This window comes from Sordaria macrospora, chromosome 7 (assembly GCF_033870435.1).
Source record: "Sordaria macrospora chromosome 7, complete sequence".
Lineage (NCBI taxonomy): Eukaryota > Fungi > Ascomycota > Sordariomycetes > Sordariales > Sordariaceae > Sordaria > Sordaria macrospora.
The window spans coordinates 2,120,534-2,138,759 of NC_089377.1; the positions used below are offsets into that span (position 1 = coordinate 2,120,534).

At 52.1% G+C, this 18,226-nt stretch overlaps 6 protein-coding genes across 6 annotated transcripts; all 6 read left to right on the forward strand.

The window, feature by feature from the left end:
• Positions 1-358: 358 nt before the first annotated feature.
• Positions 359-4,761, forward strand: SMAC4_07126 (uncharacterized protein). Its single transcript, XM_066090575.1, has 4 exons — positions 359-652; positions 791-1,084; positions 1,155-3,821; positions 3,890-4,761. The coding sequence occupies exons 1-4, from the start codon at positions 616-618 to the stop codon at positions 4,000-4,002; spliced, it is 3,111 nt and encodes a 1,036-aa protein (XP_065947763.1). The 5' UTR covers positions 359-615; the 3' UTR covers positions 4,003-4,761.
• Positions 4,762-8,203: 3,442 nt separating this feature from the next.
• On the forward strand, positions 8,204-10,480 carry SMAC4_07127 (uncharacterized protein). Its single transcript, XM_003345795.2, has 3 exons — positions 8,204-8,524; positions 8,579-8,901; positions 8,962-10,480. The coding sequence occupies exons 1-3, from the start codon at positions 8,291-8,293 to the stop codon at positions 9,482-9,484; spliced, it is 1,080 nt and encodes a 359-aa protein (XP_003345843.1). The 5' UTR covers positions 8,204-8,290; the 3' UTR covers positions 9,485-10,480.
• A 1,026-nt stretch (positions 10,481-11,506) lies between these two features.
• Positions 11,507-12,642, forward strand: SMAC4_07128 (uncharacterized protein; the record flags this gene model as incomplete). The annotated part of the gene is made up of 3 exons (XM_003345796.2): positions 11,507-11,683; positions 11,751-12,198; positions 12,266-12,642. The coding sequence occupies 3 exons, from the start codon at positions 11,507-11,509 to the stop codon at positions 12,640-12,642; spliced, it is 1,002 nt and encodes a 333-aa protein (XP_003345844.2).
• A 942-nt stretch (positions 12,643-13,584) lies between these two features.
• On the forward strand, positions 13,585-14,625 carry SMAC4_07129 (uncharacterized protein; the record flags this gene model as incomplete). The annotated part of the gene is made up of 1 exon (XM_003345797.1): positions 13,585-14,625. The coding sequence occupies one exon, from the start codon at positions 13,585-13,587 to the stop codon at positions 14,623-14,625; it is 1,041 nt and encodes a 346-aa protein (XP_003345845.1).
• Positions 14,626-15,409: 784 nt separating this feature from the next.
• On the forward strand, positions 15,410-16,306 carry SMAC4_07130 (uncharacterized protein; the record flags this gene model as incomplete). The annotated part of the gene is made up of 1 exon (XM_003345798.1): positions 15,410-16,306. The coding sequence occupies one exon, from the start codon at positions 15,410-15,412 to the stop codon at positions 16,304-16,306; it is 897 nt and encodes a 298-aa protein (XP_003345846.1).
• A 587-nt stretch (positions 16,307-16,893) lies between these two features.
• Positions 16,894-17,784, forward strand: SMAC4_07131 (uncharacterized protein; the record flags this gene model as incomplete). Its single annotated transcript, XM_003345799.2, has 3 exons — positions 16,894-17,298; positions 17,392-17,480; positions 17,653-17,784. Exons 1-3 carry the CDS (start codon positions 17,166-17,168, stop codon positions 17,782-17,784), a joined length of 354 nt encoding a protein of 117 aa, XP_003345847.1. The 5' UTR covers positions 16,894-17,165.
• Positions 17,785-18,226: the final 442 nt, after the last annotated feature.

The following is an 18,226-nucleotide window of genomic DNA, read 5'->3' on the forward strand; positions in this document are numbered from 1 at the left end:
TGAGGAAAGTCCAAAGAAGTTCTGACAGAAGGTTGATGGAAGGAAACAGCCCACAGGCCATCGCTGCATCCCCCACCTCAGGGCAGGCAAACCCGCCATTACGCAGATGCCGGGGGCAATAGCGCCATGGGATCCCCGGCTGACTGCAATGCTGCTGGGCCTGCCAAGACCTCAATATCTCACAGAGCCGGGGATCAATCCAAGCTCCCAAGAGGAAGGCTCTTGCTGGGCGTCAAAACAACAGCATCACAGCAGTGTCTCTGTGCCCTATCGTTCCTACTTGGGGGTTGTGGTACGGCTGGGACTCTTTCGTCAACCCCCTCTTATAATGAGTAGGGGGTTGAAAAAGTCCCACCACCACAACCCCCAAGTACCAATTAGGTGCTTCCAGAGGCTAGAACAACGTAACAACACCCCCCGGGCGGAGAACAGGCCGACTGACGCGGCGCAATCCATCGTTCGTCGCGCATCCCAATCCCTCCATTCCTCCATTTCCCCTACCATCTCCAAAAAGTTGGCCGGCCGTTGTTGTCTTGACCCGGACAACTTCCCAGGACTGACGGCGTCGCAACCCGACATGAATACGCCATATCCATTGACAGACCCAATTCAAATATGCATCTTATCAAACCTTCATGGCTAAGCCATAGTGGTGCGTCTGTCCTTTGCCCTGTCACCTTCCGAGCACGCCTCAAACCCATGATGTCGCGAACCCAGCACAACAACAATGTTATATGTTTTTGATCATGGTCGAATCCCCAGCTAACTGTTATCTGGTCATGATTTTTAGGCGAGCAAAAGGACTTCGAAGTTTACAGCTGCCACGTCTCTCCCGACGGCAAGAGACTAGCTACCGCCGGCGGAGATGGCCATGTCCGTGTCTGGTCCGTCGAGGCCATCTTCAACTCCCATGACAGAAACTACACGAAACCCCGGCAGCTCTGCCACATGAGCCATCACCTCGGAACTATCCATTCCGTCCGATTCTCACCCAACGGCCGCTATCTCGCTTCCGGCGCCGACGACAAGATCATCTGCATCTACCATCTCGACAGCAACCCGCCATCTCACACATCTACCTTTGGTACGGACATACATGTTGGGGCAGCTAAGCAGTAGAGGACAGAGAGACAGGGTGCTAACTTGGTTCTCAGGTACAAATGAACCACCCCCAGTCGAAAACTGGAAGACATATAAGCGCCTAGTTGGCCACGACAACGATGTGCAAGACCTCGCCTGGTCCCCCGACAACTCTCTCCTCGTTTCTGTTGGCCTCGATTCCAAGATTGTTGTGTGGTCAGGGCACACCTTTGAGAAGCTCAAGACGCTGGCGGTACATCAGAGTCACGTCAAGGGCATTACGTTTGATCCGGCCAACAAGTTCTTTGCGACAGCGAGCGATGACAGAACTATCAAGATCTTCCGCTATACCGCGCCAGCGCCGAACGCGACTCAGCACGACATGGTCAACAACTTTATCCTGGAAACCTCGATTAGCGTGCCGTTTAAGCACTCGCCGCTGACGACATACTTTCGGAGATGTAGCTGGTCCCCCGACGGCAACCACATTGCTGCGGCTAATGCTGTCAACGGACCCGTTAGTAGTATAGCCATCATCGAGCGTACCGGCTGGGACAGCGAAATCAACCTAATCGGACATGAAGCCCCTACTGAGGTCTGCATGTTTTCACCTCGCTTGTTCTACACACAACAACCAGACGAAAACTCAAACGCAAATGGCGCTGCCGCCCCTAGCTTGGTCACGGTCATTGCGTCCGCTGGACAGGATAAAACTCTCACCATCTGGAACACGAACACCTCTCGACCAGTCCTGATAATCCAGGACATAGCGTCTAAATCAGTCTCCGATCTCGCTTGGACCCCAGATGGTCAGACAGTCTTCGCTGCTAGCCTGGATGGTGGTGTAATTGCTGCCCAGTTTGAGACTGGAGAGCTTGGATGGGTAGCAAAGTCAGAAGAAAACGACAAAGCCCTACAAAAGTATGGCAGCTCCAGAAAGGGGATGGGGACCGCCGAAGACGTCGATGGTCTTCATCTTGAGAACCACAGCAAGGAGAAAGAGTTGCGAGGAGCTGAATCAAGAATGGGTGCCCTGATGGGGGATACAGGGCCTGTGCAAAAGGAACCCCCAGCCACTACAACCAATGGCGTCAAACCGGCAGCAAAGACTGTCGATACAAACGGCACAGCAACCCCGGCTCCTCCAGAAAAGCCTGAGGAGGAGAGCGCCGACAAGACCGCCGAGCGGATTGCCGAGCTGAAGTCGCGTGTTACGATCACGAAAGACGGCAAGAAGAGGGTAGCTCCTTTGCTTGTTTCGTCATCCGGAACAGGCTTGTCATCCTTACCGCAGGCACAGCTGGTTGGTGCAAGCTCGACAAAACCGGTTCAGAGCGACACCCCGCAAACGATATTGGATCTCTCGAAGCCATATGACGGTCTACCTCGCGGTGGCATTGCGGCAATGCTACTAGGAAACAAGAGAAAAGCGGTGGTTGTGGAGGGAGAGGAGGAGGATGAGCCTTCTGCCAAACGCTCAGCTACTGGTCCCGTCCCTATTGTAATAAATGGGGTTGATGGCCTAGAGCCGGCGCCTCTTTCAGCACCCGCTCACGGTCTTGTGCCTACGCCCGAATACCTTCGACCAGCCGTCATTAGCCCCAATATTGCCTACTCACAGGTCAGACTGGCTGTCCCTAAGATTCGATCACACATTCTTCGGCCGCTTGAGAGGGGCGTTCTACAAGAGGAGACCAACTTGGAAGACGCAACAAAGGTACCCGAGAACGTGGTTCTGGAGGCGAAGAATCCTGCACATGTCCGCGAACCCGCACGCATAAAAGCCACCAAACGTGGCGCCTTGCTATGGCAGGATTTCTTACCCCGTGCTATTATATTGGTCGCTGGCAGCAAGCATTTCTGGGCTGCGGCGTGTGAGGACGGCACACTCCACACGTGGTCACCAGCTGGACGGAGGCTTATGAATGCCATCATGTTGGAGTCACAGCCCGTCATCCTCGAAGCGAGAGATTCGTGGTTGCTATGCGTTACAGCGGTTGGCTTATGCCATGTCTACAATATCAAGACGATGTCGTCGCCTCACCCACCTGTTTCTCTAGCCCCCATCCTCGACATTGCAACGACCTCGTTGTCGCCACACGGCGCAACTTCAGCGCCTGGTGTGACGTCTGCTCATCTGAACAGTTCTGGTGTTATTGTTGTGACCTTGAATAACGGAGACGGCTTTTACTACTCAACGAGCTTGTATGCGTGGAAACGGCTATCGGAATCTTGGTGGGCCGTGGGCAGTCAGTACTGGAACAGCAACGACTCCTCGGTCAGCGCGCTACAGACAACAGCCGTGGGCCCAGTTTCCGGGGCCAAGAACGGGGAAGGGGAAGCCAACGTGTCAGCCGGAATCATCCCATACCTCGAACGTCATACCACGACTGAGTTCTTGCTTAAGGGACGGGCCTATACACTTCAGCGCCTCGTCAAGGCCCTACTGGCAAGAGACGGATTTGAGAATTTCGAGAGCAGTGTCAGCATTGCTCACCTTGAGAACCGCATTGCGGGCGCTCTGGCCTTGGGCGCACGGGAAGAGTTTAGACTCTACCTGTTCATGTACGCCAAAAGGATTGGAGCCGAAAATCAGAAGACAAAGGTTGAGGAGCTGCTGAATAGCTTGATTGGAGGGGTTTTGCGAGACGCAGATGATGGAGAGGGATGGTTTAGCAAACAGGACAAGCTTTGCGGGTGGGACCGTAAGGACCTCCTACAAGGTGTTGTCCTTATTTTGGGTGAGTCTACCAGTGCTACTTCCTTCCGACGAGTGTTATGCATGACTGTTCTAACTCGATAACGATAGGTAAATTCCGCGATCTCCACCGGTTGACTGTGCAATACGCCAGGATATTGGACATGACCTTGGGCGACGAGGAGAAGGAGACCCCCGAAGAGGGCATGGAGGTGGAGGACTAGGCGTCCAGCCTCGTGTCTGACTTGGTTGGGCCCTGCCCCTCGGTTGCAAAGCCCAAGCATACCAACGCCATCAGTTCTACCACGGTCCCGTCTGCTAGCACCAGAGTCGAGGATCAACAGAGGACCAGGTCGCCCAGGAGTCCAAAGACTCCGCACAAGTGGCCGGGACCGAAAGCAAATTACCCAATGGTCACCCGTTCCGCCTCAAAAACTAAGCGTCGCATGTAGCAGATGAGGGACCAAAGAGCATCTTCGGTGTAACGGCCGACTCTATGAAATGGTATGGTACGATTGTTCGACCTGGAGATGATCCCACATAGGCCTCTGCCATATGCACTGAAGTACTACGCGATCATCGCTTTGCAGCAATAAGTCGACGACGCGAAGGAAGCCCGATGGAAGATGGACTAGTATTCCATACGAGGCTTCGTATAAATTGTTGCCAACTTGACTAAGCCACTCAGTCTTCTGTAATCAACAAGTGGCAGGCAATCAAAGAAGGACTTAGGACGGCGATACCGGCACTGCAAACACTCCATGACACCAGACACATCATTATTTCTTCATCTTTCGCCTGTCAGATTATCAAAAGGGTCAAATCTGTGTTGGGTTATCGCTCGGAAGGCCTTTTCTACTACATTTCGGCGTCAACAGGAAGTTTCTCAAAGAGAGCACTGTGATGATTATCATCAAAACAAATAGACAGCTTTCGAGGGCATTGATTTTCCCTATCATAATCTCGCGCTCTGAACTTTTCTGATCATCAACTTGTGAACATACGGAGACATTACAGTAGTTTATCAACGACGCGTTAACGTGAAAATGAAACTTACACATTGCTTTTGATGCCTCGGCGAAGCACGAGGACCAAGGAGGAATGGAGGGAGGCTTGATGACACCGCCACGCCAGACACAACATGCATGCAACACAACTCTGTTGTCCTACAGGATATAAGGGGTGTAGCATCCCCCTACCCACCCACCATTCCGGTCCTTCCCGTCACGCTCCGTTCCTCCGTTCGTGCCGTCACACCACACCTCCAAACCACAACAACTCACCGAAACGTCTCACCGTCTCGCCGTCTCACCATCTCACACCTCCGGCACAACACCGCCAAAAACCCGATAACCCCAATTCCACAGCACACCACATCTGATTCATTACCCAACTATAAAAATTCCAACACTCACCCTCGTGCTCCTCGCCCTACCCACAGTCATCGCCATCGCCATCGAAATCCATGAATCAACAGACCCAATAATAACAACCTTCCACTCCTTCGCCGACCCGAATTGTAACGAAACAGGCTGGTCAACGGGGTACTCCCTCTCTCGCTCGCAAGCATCGGGGGATTGTATGGGTTTGTATGATAACCTGTCTGTTAGTGTTGGATATTTGGATGCTAAGTGTCGGGGTATGTCATTATTTTTGTCTTTGTCATTGTGTGGTAGTTTGTTTTGTTTGTTCAGTTTTGTTTGAGCTTGAGCTTGAGGACGGGAGGGATGAGTTGCTAACTTTTAAATGATGATACTGATGATACACATGATGTGTAGTGACGATTTATACGAAGCAGGGATGTACAGATCTGGGAGTGGTGATGGGTGTTGGGGGATGTTTCTCTGATGGGGAGAAGGGATTGAAGGGGTATAGGGTTGGTTGTCCTTGGTGGTAGAGGTAGGTGTCACCATTTGCCGTGGTGTCTGGTAGGTAGGCTGCGGAGGGAGGGATGAGGGGAGATGGAGGGATGAGGGGAGATGGAGGGATGAGGGGAGATGGATGGCTGGCGTTCTCTTGGCCCTTTGCGTTGGGAACTTGGCGGGTGGAAAAGCAGAAGAAATTGACTAGTGTATGTGTTGGGAATAGGAGTTCTGGAAAGGCGTGCTGGAGGTGTTTGGGATTGACTGACAGCAGACGTGATGTGGAAGGAGAATGAAACGAAGCTTCCGGTGACGACCTTGTGATCTTATCTCCTTAACTATTAAATACCGTGTCATCAACCTGGTGGAATGAGTCAAGAGCAACTTTTGCTCACAGCACCCGGCATTCTTCCCGGAGCCCGGATCTGAATGACCCATAGAGCCCGTGAGTGGGTCTACGGGAGCGGCCCGGATCGGACGAGTGATCCCGGGAGGTTTCATTCTTCGAATACGCGGCAATAAGCCTTTTAATAGTCTCGCGGATGAATACAATAATGCCAGCTATTTAGCATAAAAAATCTAAAGCTCAGGGCTCATGCAAGTGAAGTGTCCTTGAAGTGTTCCTTCCCCGGCTGACCAGGACATACAAACATCGAATTTCGAGTCATCTTAACGATGTACGCAGAAGACGATCGGCTACACCGTCAGGTGTCATACGGGTTTCTCAGTAGCACGTCAGTTACCATGAGTGTCAAGTTGATTCAACAATCATCTTTATCAGCGACCTTGAGATGGTGAAACCCGCTATTGTTGGCAGTGGCAACATTCAAGATTGATTAAGGGAGCTTTTCGCTCATGTATCGAACGAGAACATCGAAGGATCAGTCTTTATGAGGAATCGGAAGAGCGCGATGATGCCATCCTGGAGCAATGAACGAATGTGGAACAAAGCGAGAGGAAAGCCCTCGAACGGCTTGAGGCCCCAACACGACGGGAGCTGAACAAAGAAATCGAGAAATAGGTATAAAAAGTGTATGTACGCACCTCTTTCAGCCTTTTCCTTTGCTGAGTGAACTTGATCGGATTCTTGCCTGTACAATAGCATCCTCTCTAGGCTTCTCGGCCAAGTTGGACATCTTTTCCATCAGAGCTTGCGGTCAACCCCGTCAACTCAAAACGACTCACCCACAGCGCAAACGACGAGTGAGGAGTTGTTATGACTGGACTTCAACCAATCGCCAAGCAGGACCTAGCCACGGTGGTTAAACCTGTTAAGCTTTGCGCGATGTAACACCCCAGTTTCCCTTGATAAACGCCAAGTCATCTTAGCCACCTCACAACGGCCCGAGTCTTGGCGTTTTTCGCACAGCAAGCCCGTTTGGGAAGTGGTTGGGCGAGAGCAATGCCATGTTCTCAGGTTATCGGTCGTCAGGGCGGAGAGAGTTTGTGCCGGTTATGTACCTGGTCCTCAAATTTCTGGAAGAGCCAGAAACGAGTGTGTATCGTAAATCTGCAATATGGAAAAACCCTGGGATGACCCGAGAGATGTGCTGAGGTCCTTGGGATAGATATAGTTACGTATCTGTCTGATCTGAAGTATGTCAGCTCTCTGAAGGTGTTCAGCAAGGCGTTGGGTGACGAGTCTTGCGGGGACACACCAAGATGGAATATGATACCTATCAGAGAATCCCATTGTGTGTTTTCCCACGGCGGTGATGAGGAAGGGAAAAGATATTCCATGATGTGTGACACAGCCTGGTACGTACCGTTTCCTTTCTTGGATGGGCTGCGAAACGCCAAGCCAATAGTCACGATGTCTGTCGACAGCAGCATTTTACAAAGATTGTCATCGAACGGATGAGTTAGCCGAGCTAGAGCAAGGGACCAGAAACTTTATCGGTTCCCGTGAGCTTGTAACTCGAAAAGTTCAAAAAAAGACTTCGAATGAAGAATTCGCGAGGGTCGCTGAATGAAAGTTCAGCTGGTGACTTTGAGTTCTCGCTTGGACTCGTCGTTGATTGAACGAGAGCAATACGAAGAAAACAGCCACCTCATTCAAAAGGGCTCGGCCGTCGTTGAAGGTGTCCGTACTTTTTGGCGCTTGTGAGCTTCGAGACCCAACGTCCTGGCTAGGTACCTATGCAAGTGAGTGTTGGTCCCGATATCAGGGTATCACCACCAACAACCACCGGCATGAATGGGCAGGATGCTTCCTTGCCTGGGTTGCGGCTGAAGCAATAGTGTACCAAGCCCCGACTTCTCATTGGGTCCAAATGACCAGGAAATATGCGAACAGGGGCCTCGTGGCTTGCCGTGCGTCTTTTCTTGGCTACAGAGTTCACAGATTCTGCCTCGTCCCATGCAAGAGAACCTACCGAAGCCAAGTTGGCTGAAGGAGATCGGCAGGACGACTCCCTGTGGGCGTGATACCCCTCGAATTCGGTGCCACTTTGGGTTGAGTTTGATGCAGTCAGTCTGGAAGACTCTTGCCATGCCGACTTTCTTTTAAGTCAGTCCCTCCGCGTCTGAGAATTTCAGGCTCGGCTCTTTTTTTTCTGGACCACGGCTCCTTGTTTATTTCTTTTATACCGAGTCTCAAGGATTTCGCCATAATATTTGTTCTGTCAACATTGCAGAGCCCCGATTCAAAATGGCCTCGTACGAGCCGAAACAACCGACTGTTACAACATCCGTAGAATGGAAGCAGTCCTGGTCAGCACCCAAGGCCGCCCCAGGAAGTGAGGAGCCATGGACCACCGAAACACCGATTTGGCATGTCGTTGTGCGAGGATTCCAGATTTTCTTTGGTCTGGTAATTGCCGGGTTGGCTGGTTATCTCATCCATGGTTATCTGATGGATGCTGTCGCGTTTGGTCTCGTTTGTGTAAGTCATGTCTCCTTCGAAGGCCTCGATGTCACTGACTGACGTATTGTGAAGTCGCTATTTACCTGGATCATCTGCATCTGGTCCCTGGTCAGCGAAAAGGTCCTGAGTGCTCGAAAAGCGTACAATATCTGGGCGACCTTGTCTCTGGATCTCTTCATGATCATCCTTTGGCTGGCCTCCATGGGTGCGAATGCGGCGAACAGGGCGACCTTCACAGTTGATGTTAACGTCGAAGGATGTTATGATGATGGAAGCAGCATCAGCGCCCATCACTGCATCGTGAGTAAGCGTGAGCTTGTGAAGCGAGGTGCCGTCGCTAGCAAGGGCGGCCTCGCCATGATGTCTGCTATCGCCGGTCTGAGTGCCGTTCAAATGTGAGTCTCAGGCAATGGGTTCCCTGATGGATGATTGTCGCTGACTTGAGTTGGGACCAGGCTCCTCTTCGTCGCGACCTTTGCCTACAACGCGCACAAGTTCCGTCTGTACTACCAGGTCAACAAGGGACCTAAGACTACTCACAGCCCTGGGGCCGTCGAGATGAACGCACAGCACACACCGATGCTCAGCGTCCAACAAGGAGGACCTGCACCTCAATCATACCCGCAGTACACCGATCAGCAGGCATACCAGTCGCAGGTCCCCGTACAACAGCCGGTAGAGCAGTATCAACCAACGCCAACAACGTCTCCGGCACCAGGCCCGATCTCGACCCCATCCCCTCAGCCATACCCATACGCACATCCCGACCAGCAATATCCGGTACAGCAGGCTCCCGCTCAGTATGCTCCGGCTCACCACCCTCCTCAGCAATATGCCGAGGCCCCAGGTCACACCCCGGCCCAAGGTCATACCCCAGCCCAGTACCCTCAAACCACCCAGTCTTACAGCTCCAACCCGCACGAGATGCCCAGCCACTCGCAAGGATATCAACAACAACCGACATCATACCCACAGTGAGAGTGTGAGACATGGTGATTGTGCGATGGTCGACTCGTGTGGAGAAATGGCGAGCGAGGTTGGCCATTATGGAGTCATGAGGCGTGTTGTCTTGGTTCATGTTTATTTTAGATATCCGGCAATGAATTGTGTGAGGAGTCCAGGTTTTGATGCGCGCGGAATGTCTTGTATCTTTGGCAGGTGCATAGCTGGGGTTATGTGACACGGAGAAGAATCCATCTTTGGCCCTGAAACCATTTTGGGGTCAAGGATGGAGAAGTTGGGCCATGTTGTGTAGCACCAGATGAGCGGGCCTGTTTCCACCATGATCAAGGGGATAATGATACCACTTTTCCAATCAGGTCTTGAATGATGATGACAGCTGCAGGGTGTGTTGCGACTAGCAGAAGCTGAGATGCGTGTAACGGTGCACAACCTCAAGTGTCGTCCTTCAGGTGTGTACACGGACAGAAACCTTGGACCCGTACGAGCTTGCCTCGAGCTTGCTCCGTGTATTTGATGACAGTCACGTCCTTTTCTTCAGAGCGTTTGGATCGAAGATGCTTTTCGGAGGCGATGAGGGGAAAGTGAAAATGTAGTACTAGGGTGCCTAGCACGCAGGCATCCATAGAAGTTATTGCCGAATGGGCTTTCCTCTGTGCCTGACTTCCAGTGTTGTAGGTATGTATCCGCTTAGTGTTGGTATTTTTCATGGTGTTGCCAGAGCGAGCATCTGGTGCGCTAGGCGCGATGAGTGTCGGAACCTCCCGTCGATGTGCCGGCGCCGAACTCGGACCCAACCACTGACAAGAAGTTGGAAAGCAATCGGTGAAATTTGCCTCGGCCCCTTGCTTAGCATTCCTCTAGTTTAGTAAAAGGCAGGTACGGCCGCACGAAGCAACAGGATCGAGTGTCATGATTTGCCCCTGCTGCTCCGATACTTGGGCACGGGGCAGGTACTACCTCTACCACTGACTTGAGGTTCTCAGGTGGGGCCACAGATGTCGTGCTTCACGAGGGACCTGCCCGAAGGGTAGCTACGACTGTCATATGAGTGGGGAGGCCACTATTTAGTGGGCAGTCACCATCGCAGCCGGTTAGAGCTGCTTTGTTGTTGTTCACTTGCTGGTAAAGTTGTTCAGGAGTTCGTCTTTTCACATGATGTCAAGCAGTGACGATTGAGGAAGACATGTCTGTCCAACCAGTCGCGACCAAGTGACACCTTGGACATATGCAACTCACGCGGCTGAGGCCGAACGGTGGGTGCACGGCGGTCACAGCACCGAGTCCAAAGGGTTTGGAGTTGTTCGAGGAAGGTACCACAGTACATGGTCCAGATCCTTCCAAGGCCCGCTGAGTCTCGCGAGTCAACAAACCACCCTTGTCCATATCTCCGTCTCCCAAATGGAAACCACAAGCGTAGTACTTTAGAGGTGCCATCAGTCTTCTTTGCATGTGTCATTCACGGACACCTCTCCTTCCTGCCCCCTAGCAACTCCATCAAGGTGCCTGGAGGTAGTCCGCGAACACCATGACCAGAGAAACGGGCCCAGGCGGGAAGGACCCATTGAGTTATTGACCCAGGAAAGAGTGAAGGTCTGACGAGTGATACCTGGCAGATTGGCTTCCCGGGTACCCAAGGACATCCGTGGTTGCCCAGTCCAACCACAAGACGGGTGAACAAAAGCAACAACATCCGAATCCAACGATACACGGGAATGAACAAGCCAAACCAGAGGCACGTCGACTCGGGCTTCAAGTTTTCCACTTAAACCCGGCCTTCTATCCCCTCGGTTCCCCCAGATCTTCTTCTCCGTCTCGTACAAGATCAGCTTCAGGAACTTTTTACTTTTTGCTTACGATATTCTCATCTCCAACATCACTTTTGCCAGACACTTTCCATCGCATTCTCCCCCATCCAGGACTGCTGCCATCGCCACGGTATCTCCTTAGCCGCTTTCCCTTCTCGCCTTTCTGTTTTCTGGATACCTTCACCATCATCCAGTGAAGAGCAATCCCCAGTAAGAGCCGGCCCACCACGACATGATGAAGCAATATCAGGTTCTCTCTCTGCTTGCCTGCGTGGTCCCCGCCGCTTCCCAGGGTGTCACGGAGAAGATCGCCCCCGAAGCCAAGGCTCCCGCCGGATGTGGCCCGAGTTTCGATCGCAAGTTCGAGATCTCAATCTTGGAGCTCGGCAACCCGACCAAGAGAAGCGAGGTAAGCCCTGACTGTCTAGACTCCAGGTGACCAAGGTTCATCGGCTGACAGTACCCTGGTACAACAGCAAACTCGCCAGTGCCATGGCGAAGGTACTCTTGTTTCCCAGCTTGTGGATGGTGTGTTGACCGACGCCCACGGTCGGACCGGATACATTGCTTCGAATTTCCAGTTCCAGTTTGACGGTCCTCCTCAGGCCGGTGCCATCTACACAGCTGGCTTCTCGGTGTGCAACAACGGCTCTTTGGCATTCGGTGGGACCACCGTCTTCTACCAGTGCCGCTCTGGTGATTTCCAAAACCTCTATGACCGCTGGTGGGCTGAGCAGTGCAGTCCCGCAGAGATCTTGGTGATCCCTTGTGGTGACAGCCACCAGGACGCTGCCATCAACGGGGTCGTTGTCGGTACCACAGTCCTACCCACGACAGTGGTTGTCCCACAGAGTGATGGAGAGGGCAAGGCTGTTGTTACCACGGCAGCTGTTCCGCTATGCTCGGTTGGCCAGATCGGAGATGGTATGTCGTTGTCTCTCCCTTTCCACTCACAATCGGTCAAGTACTGAAATTGACATTGCCAATGTAGGCCAAATCCAGGGACACCCGACTCTCTGTTCCGAATTTGAGTTTCCCACGCCACTGACGGACCTGGTACCTGTGTCTGAATATGCCGATGGTCAGATCCAAGTGACACCCCCTGCTCCTGGTACACCTGGGAATCCTCCCAACTCGCAACCCACGCCCTCTAACTCGATCCCCTACATCTTTCTGACGACTACTCCTGCTTCCGGATTCCCACCAGCTCAGACGACCATTGTTCCTCCCGGCGTTGTTATTGCCAGCTTTTACTCCAAGCCACCCACCGTCGTGGTCGCCAACGATGCCGGCCGCCGCTGGCTGTCTAGCACCACCGGATACATGGGTATGGTCATGGGTGTTATCGGTGGTCTTCTGTTCCTCTAACCAGAACCACGTCCTGGCAGAGTTGGCCATTGGGTTAAGGGTTGACTGATGAGTCAGTGTTGATGTGGGGGTGCTTTATTGATTTCAACCAACATGGTTATTGCTTTGCATGGATTTGGGCAACGGTACTATTGTGTTTCTGAGTTTCGGAGTATAAGAAGGAAGTGGATGTTTGATAGGGAGACGCGTGACACCAATGGTTGCGATGTCGTGGTTAGTAATGACGGTGACGGACGGATCCGGATGGTTAGACCTGGGGATTGCTGTTTGAATCCGAGGAGGGGTAATACATAATTAGAAGTCGCAGGTGTATATGGAATTAGGGAGGCGCGCCATAGCGAGCACATTTAACAGGTTTGGGCCCAACATTGTCGTTTCTCGATCTGGTGACGCCGAGTGACGTTGGTGATGATACTCGAGTTCTGGTCCATGAGAATTGTCCGATTGCGTGGTGTTGAGTTGCCCTGCGGTGACATGCTGTGTAGGCCTTGAAGCCCTGAACCAACTGGGTCACAGCGTTCATGCCCAGCGAGAGCTCAAGCTCCAGGCTGCCTGCCGGCTTCACTGGAGTTGCAGGACCCACCCAATTTTCAGTGGATGTCAACGTCAAGGCTGCTTGGCACTGCAATGGAATCCTCGCCGTCGCGTCAGCCTTCGATACAGCGCGGAACAGAAGACAACCTTTCACTTCTTCACCACAACAGATCGCCGTCATCGAAGATCGACGCCTCCACTCCTACATTACTCAACGAGGCGAGCAATAACCCTCGTGACACGTTGTTCAAATTTACGATAACACGCGCCACTGGAATCATTCGTGGCAGCTGCCTCCCCTTCTTCGCACGACGATCGATTACTCCAACACCAGCCCAAACATTGCGCTTCAGTCTCTAGAACCCACTGTCCATCAAGTCGCTGTCTGATTATCGTAATCTTTCGACCATGTCGGAATACTGGAAATCAACCCCCAAATACTGGTGCAAACACTGCTCCGTATTCGTCCGCGACACCCCTCTCGAGAAAAGAAACCACGAGTCGACCGCCAAGCATCAAGGTGCCATCAAGCGTTCCCTGCGCGATCTACACAGGTCTGCGGACCAGCAAGAGCGAGAAAAGGAACGGGCGAAAAGGGAGGTCGAGCGGTTGAATGGCGTTGTCTCTGGCACACCGAGTACCAGTGGTGGCGCTGGACAAAGAGGAGGACACAAATCTGGTGGTGCTGGAGGTGGAGGAGGAGGAGGAAGCAATGGTCCGACAGGAGCTAACGCTGCTGCTGTTGGTCTAAGTGAAGCGGAAAGACAGAGGCAGCTGGAGCAGTTGGCTGAGCTGGGCGTGAACATCCCAACGGAGCTGAGGGGGAGTATGGCGTTGGCGGGGGAGTGGGAGGTTACGAATGTTAGAGTGGTTAACGAGGATGCTGATGGAACCTCTGCAGCCGCTGCCGCAGCCGCTGGTCAGGGTGTGATCCCCGTGGGTGCGGAAGGGAGAGCGGTCGGTGTAAAGAGGGAGAGGGAGCGTACGGAGGAAGAGAAAGAGCAGGAGGAGGCTATCAAGGGATTGTTCAAACGGCCGAGGAAGTGGGGCGTGGGAAGCAAGGTGGCGAAGATTGAGGAGGATAAGGAGTTGGAGGAGTTATTGAGTGGAGGGATTCCGTTGAAGAAGGAGGAGAAGGTTAAGACTGAGGAGGACAACATCAAAAAGGAGGATGACATTGAAAATGGTGGGGAGGAAATTGTCAAGGAGAACGAAGAGGGTGATGGGGACGGAGGTGTGAAGAAGGAAGAGGATGCGGACGAGAGCAGTGCCATTCCCAAGATTCCGGCTATCAAGAGCGAGCCCAGCGAAGGAGTGTCGGGGATTGCTGATGAGGTTGTGCCTCCTCTGCCTGCTACGGGCGAGTCTGATGCTGTGGCTGCGGCCGCGGACGCGGTTCCGGCTGTGGTGTTCAAGAAGCGGAAATCGAAGAATGTGCGGCAGAAGTAGAGGGCGTGTGTGTTCTGCTACAGATATTCCGGACTTTCCTTGTTCTATTGAAATGATACCCCTTTACCATGTTTGGAGATCACTCGAACACGTGGGCGGAAATGACCTTCCATTGACTTTGTAGCTAACATTCGATGTCGAAGTGGCATACCAGGCCAGCCACACATCAAAACACCCACAGTCCTCAACCGCCCAATCCCTCAGACACAAGAACAACAAAGTCAAAGGAAAGAACAAGTCCGTGCGATGATCTCACGGCGGGGCCGCGGCACAGCTTCCGGACCACAGTCATATCTGATGAACTTCGTTCTTTGTTTCCAAGAGTCAATAATGTCTCGGCAGATAACACAATGGACACCAACGGACCAAGTTACCCGTACCGAAGAGTGAACACAAACGGAGAAGACTAACAAAGGGCACTTTGAAACCGGGGGGAGACAACTCAACTCACCGGGACAATGGACTTGTTCTTCGCTTCTCTCACGAACAGCTCTGAACAATGTCCGTCACCCAGCAGTGCTCACAGAGCGGACAAGCAAGGCTCACAAGGCTCACAAAGGCGGTTGAATCCGGGGGATGTTAGTTTTCTCAACCGGACAATAGGCCTGTCCTCTTCATTATCATGAACGGCTCCGAACACATCTCGTCGAAGTTCCATGACTGCCAGACGACATAAAACCGCGCGCAGTTCCTGCGAGTTGAGCTCCGACGAGTCCACCAAGTCATACATAAGCATAACTTCCAGTTTCACTCAACTACCAAGTCACGTTACTGAAACCCAAATATGACCACCACCGCAACTATGCCATCATCCCATTACGCCTACTCCTCCAACCCAAACCCAAACCCGAACCCATCCGACCCCTCCGATCCATCCAACTTCTCCACCCCTCTCAGCCCGCCTGGCTCTTCCCGTCCCTGTCCTCGCAACCCTTTCACCCCTTCTTCAAGTACTCCAACCCTCCCCTCAATAACCCACTCCCTCCTCCAAATAGCCCTCTTTCTCAAGCGCGACTTTCGCTTCCTCAAATTAACCACTGCTTCCTGTCCCGCCTTCTCCCTTGACATCGCCATCGAGTACAACTCAGAGGGAATCCACACCCTCCTGCAAACTTCTCTTTACCGACTCAACTCATCAACTCGAAACTTCGTTCGCAAGGCCAATATACTGTTGGATGAGGAGGTGAATCGGAGTTTTGATGCTTATTTACATGGTCAGTTGCCTCTACATCGGGATGGGCAGCGGCACTTTAAGGATTACGTTGAAGATTCTGGGTATTCGAGTCCGTTGAGCTCAGATGGGGATGAGGATAAGAATGACGATGGGGGTGAGGATGAAATCGAAGATACAATGATGATGACTGTAGAAGAAAAGGAAACGAGAAAAGAACTAAAGAGGTTGGTGGGGGTTGTGGAGGAGTTGAGGGGGGTGTTTTTCAAGAAGGCTGGGAAGTACGTCCTGAAAGGGGGAAAGAAGGCAATGGGGAATAGGGAAGTTGGTGATGGGGCTGGGGACGGCGAGGTGGAATATTTGGTGGTGGGGAGGCTGTTTGGGGATGGAGAGGGTGAAGGAAAGGGAAGGAGGGGAGGCGAGGATGTGAAGATGGGATTGGAGAGGTTAGTTGGGCGGTTGGGAATGGGGAAGAGAGAGGAATATCAGGTGAGAGTTTGTCGGATATGATGATAGGATGTGGATGGAAAGTTGTTGAGAGAGGAGGTGAGCTGACGGAGGATTTTGGTGTTGTGGGCGTATAGAACCGTGCTGTTAGCCACCGAAAAGTGAAGTCAACTTTTCTCTCTTTCTGTGGGCTTTCGTGTTCGGAATAGCGTCAATAATTGATTCTCCATGATTGTTTAATGAATTCAGCATAGCGCATTGATACAATCTGTCGAATTCCACTCCCAACAACAACAGTGTCGTCGACAACAATAACACTTATTACTCTGTCATCGCCATGACAGGGGTGAGGTCTTGGCATTGATCCCCTTTCCCACAACCAACTCCATCAACCATGATTGCCCTGCGATGCTCATCATCGGGTTGTGACATAGAAATTGACTGACCATGCATTGCAAATTCCCTATTTTGAGCTTCCTTGAGACCGACGGGTAGATTTGAATGGGCAATCCGTCATATCTATGACGCTTTACGTTGTCATTGAGGTTTGCAGGGTCGTGGTCCCAATTGCTCCGGAGCCCGTGATCTGCTTCCGAATGGATGACGTTTAGAGTGGACCCCCATTTTACCCCCTCCACCACTCGAATCATCGAATCCTCGGACTGTTCTCCTTGACAAGGTGATATAAGTGGTAATCCCCGATGAAAGAAAGGGAAGATTGCGACAAGCAAAACTCATCAGATTCGTCTAAACAAAACATTCTCAGAGCAAATCTAGAACTTGTGACCCAACAGTTCAAGTTTCAACTCATATCCCTAACAGCTTGAACACCACACAACAAACAAACAAACAGCAACCGACCGAAAAGTCCAGACCACCCACTACTACCTCAAAGAACAAACGCACAGACACATCTTCCATCATGTCTTACGCCGGAAACTCCAACGTTGGCTTCCCCAGCATCTACGAGGACGGCAACCAGCGCCACATTTCTCAATCCCAGGTCGACGACCTCGCTCAGCACAGCGGAAAGAACGTGAAGGGTTATCGTCCTCGTATGTCCTCTCTCTCTCTCTCTCCCTCCCTCTCTAAGCACTACCATAACCGCCATGATGAATGATGACATACTAACTCCATACTAATAACAGAGGACCAAAACGCCGCGGTCAACGAGCATTACATGGAGGAGTCGGCAAAGGAGAGGGAGGAAGCTGTCAAGAGGGATCCTACGCTTGCCGTAAGTTTGACCGCCTACCCCCATAACCCATCCTGTGATCCGGAGTGTTCCACCTCATGTTTTTGCTTTTGTGTTTGCTTCTCGCCCCTTCCTCATTAGGAAGCTTCCAATTCAAGAAATGGTGACTGACTGACTGACTGACTGACTGACCTCATTTCCTTGCTCCCAACAGGCGGAATGGCACGGCAACAAGCCCCACCGGGGCGCTCGCATCGACAAGGAATTGGCGGAGGAGGATGCGGCCGAGTTGAAGAAGAAGGACCAGAAGCAGAAGCATAATATTACCGGAGCGACCCATTTCTGAACGAACGAACGAACGAATCGACTTCAACAACAGAGTGAAGACTTGAGAGGCGGAAGGAAGGAAGGAAGGAACGGTGAACCCATGGATTTGCCCGTTCGTGTAATGTACGATATCAAGATGAGATGAGGGGAACTACCGGGTACGGACGGCGCAATTGCCATGGGATGATAGGAATGATGGAACGAATGAATGGATGACTGAACTCACTTTAGGTGAGCAACTGCCCCGTCCAGCTTCAATGCACTTGCCGTTGGATGATATGGATACGGAATTTCCCGATGGAAGTTTTCTTGCTCTTGAGGTTGTTGCCCCTGGAGCCGTTTGTCCTGGACTTGTCCCGGAAAGAGGATCTGGAAGAGAGTGACCCATACTTAGGTTAGCATGGAAAAGAATATTGGAGAAAAGACCTTGGTTGAATCAGCTCTGTCGGAATTGCAATTTC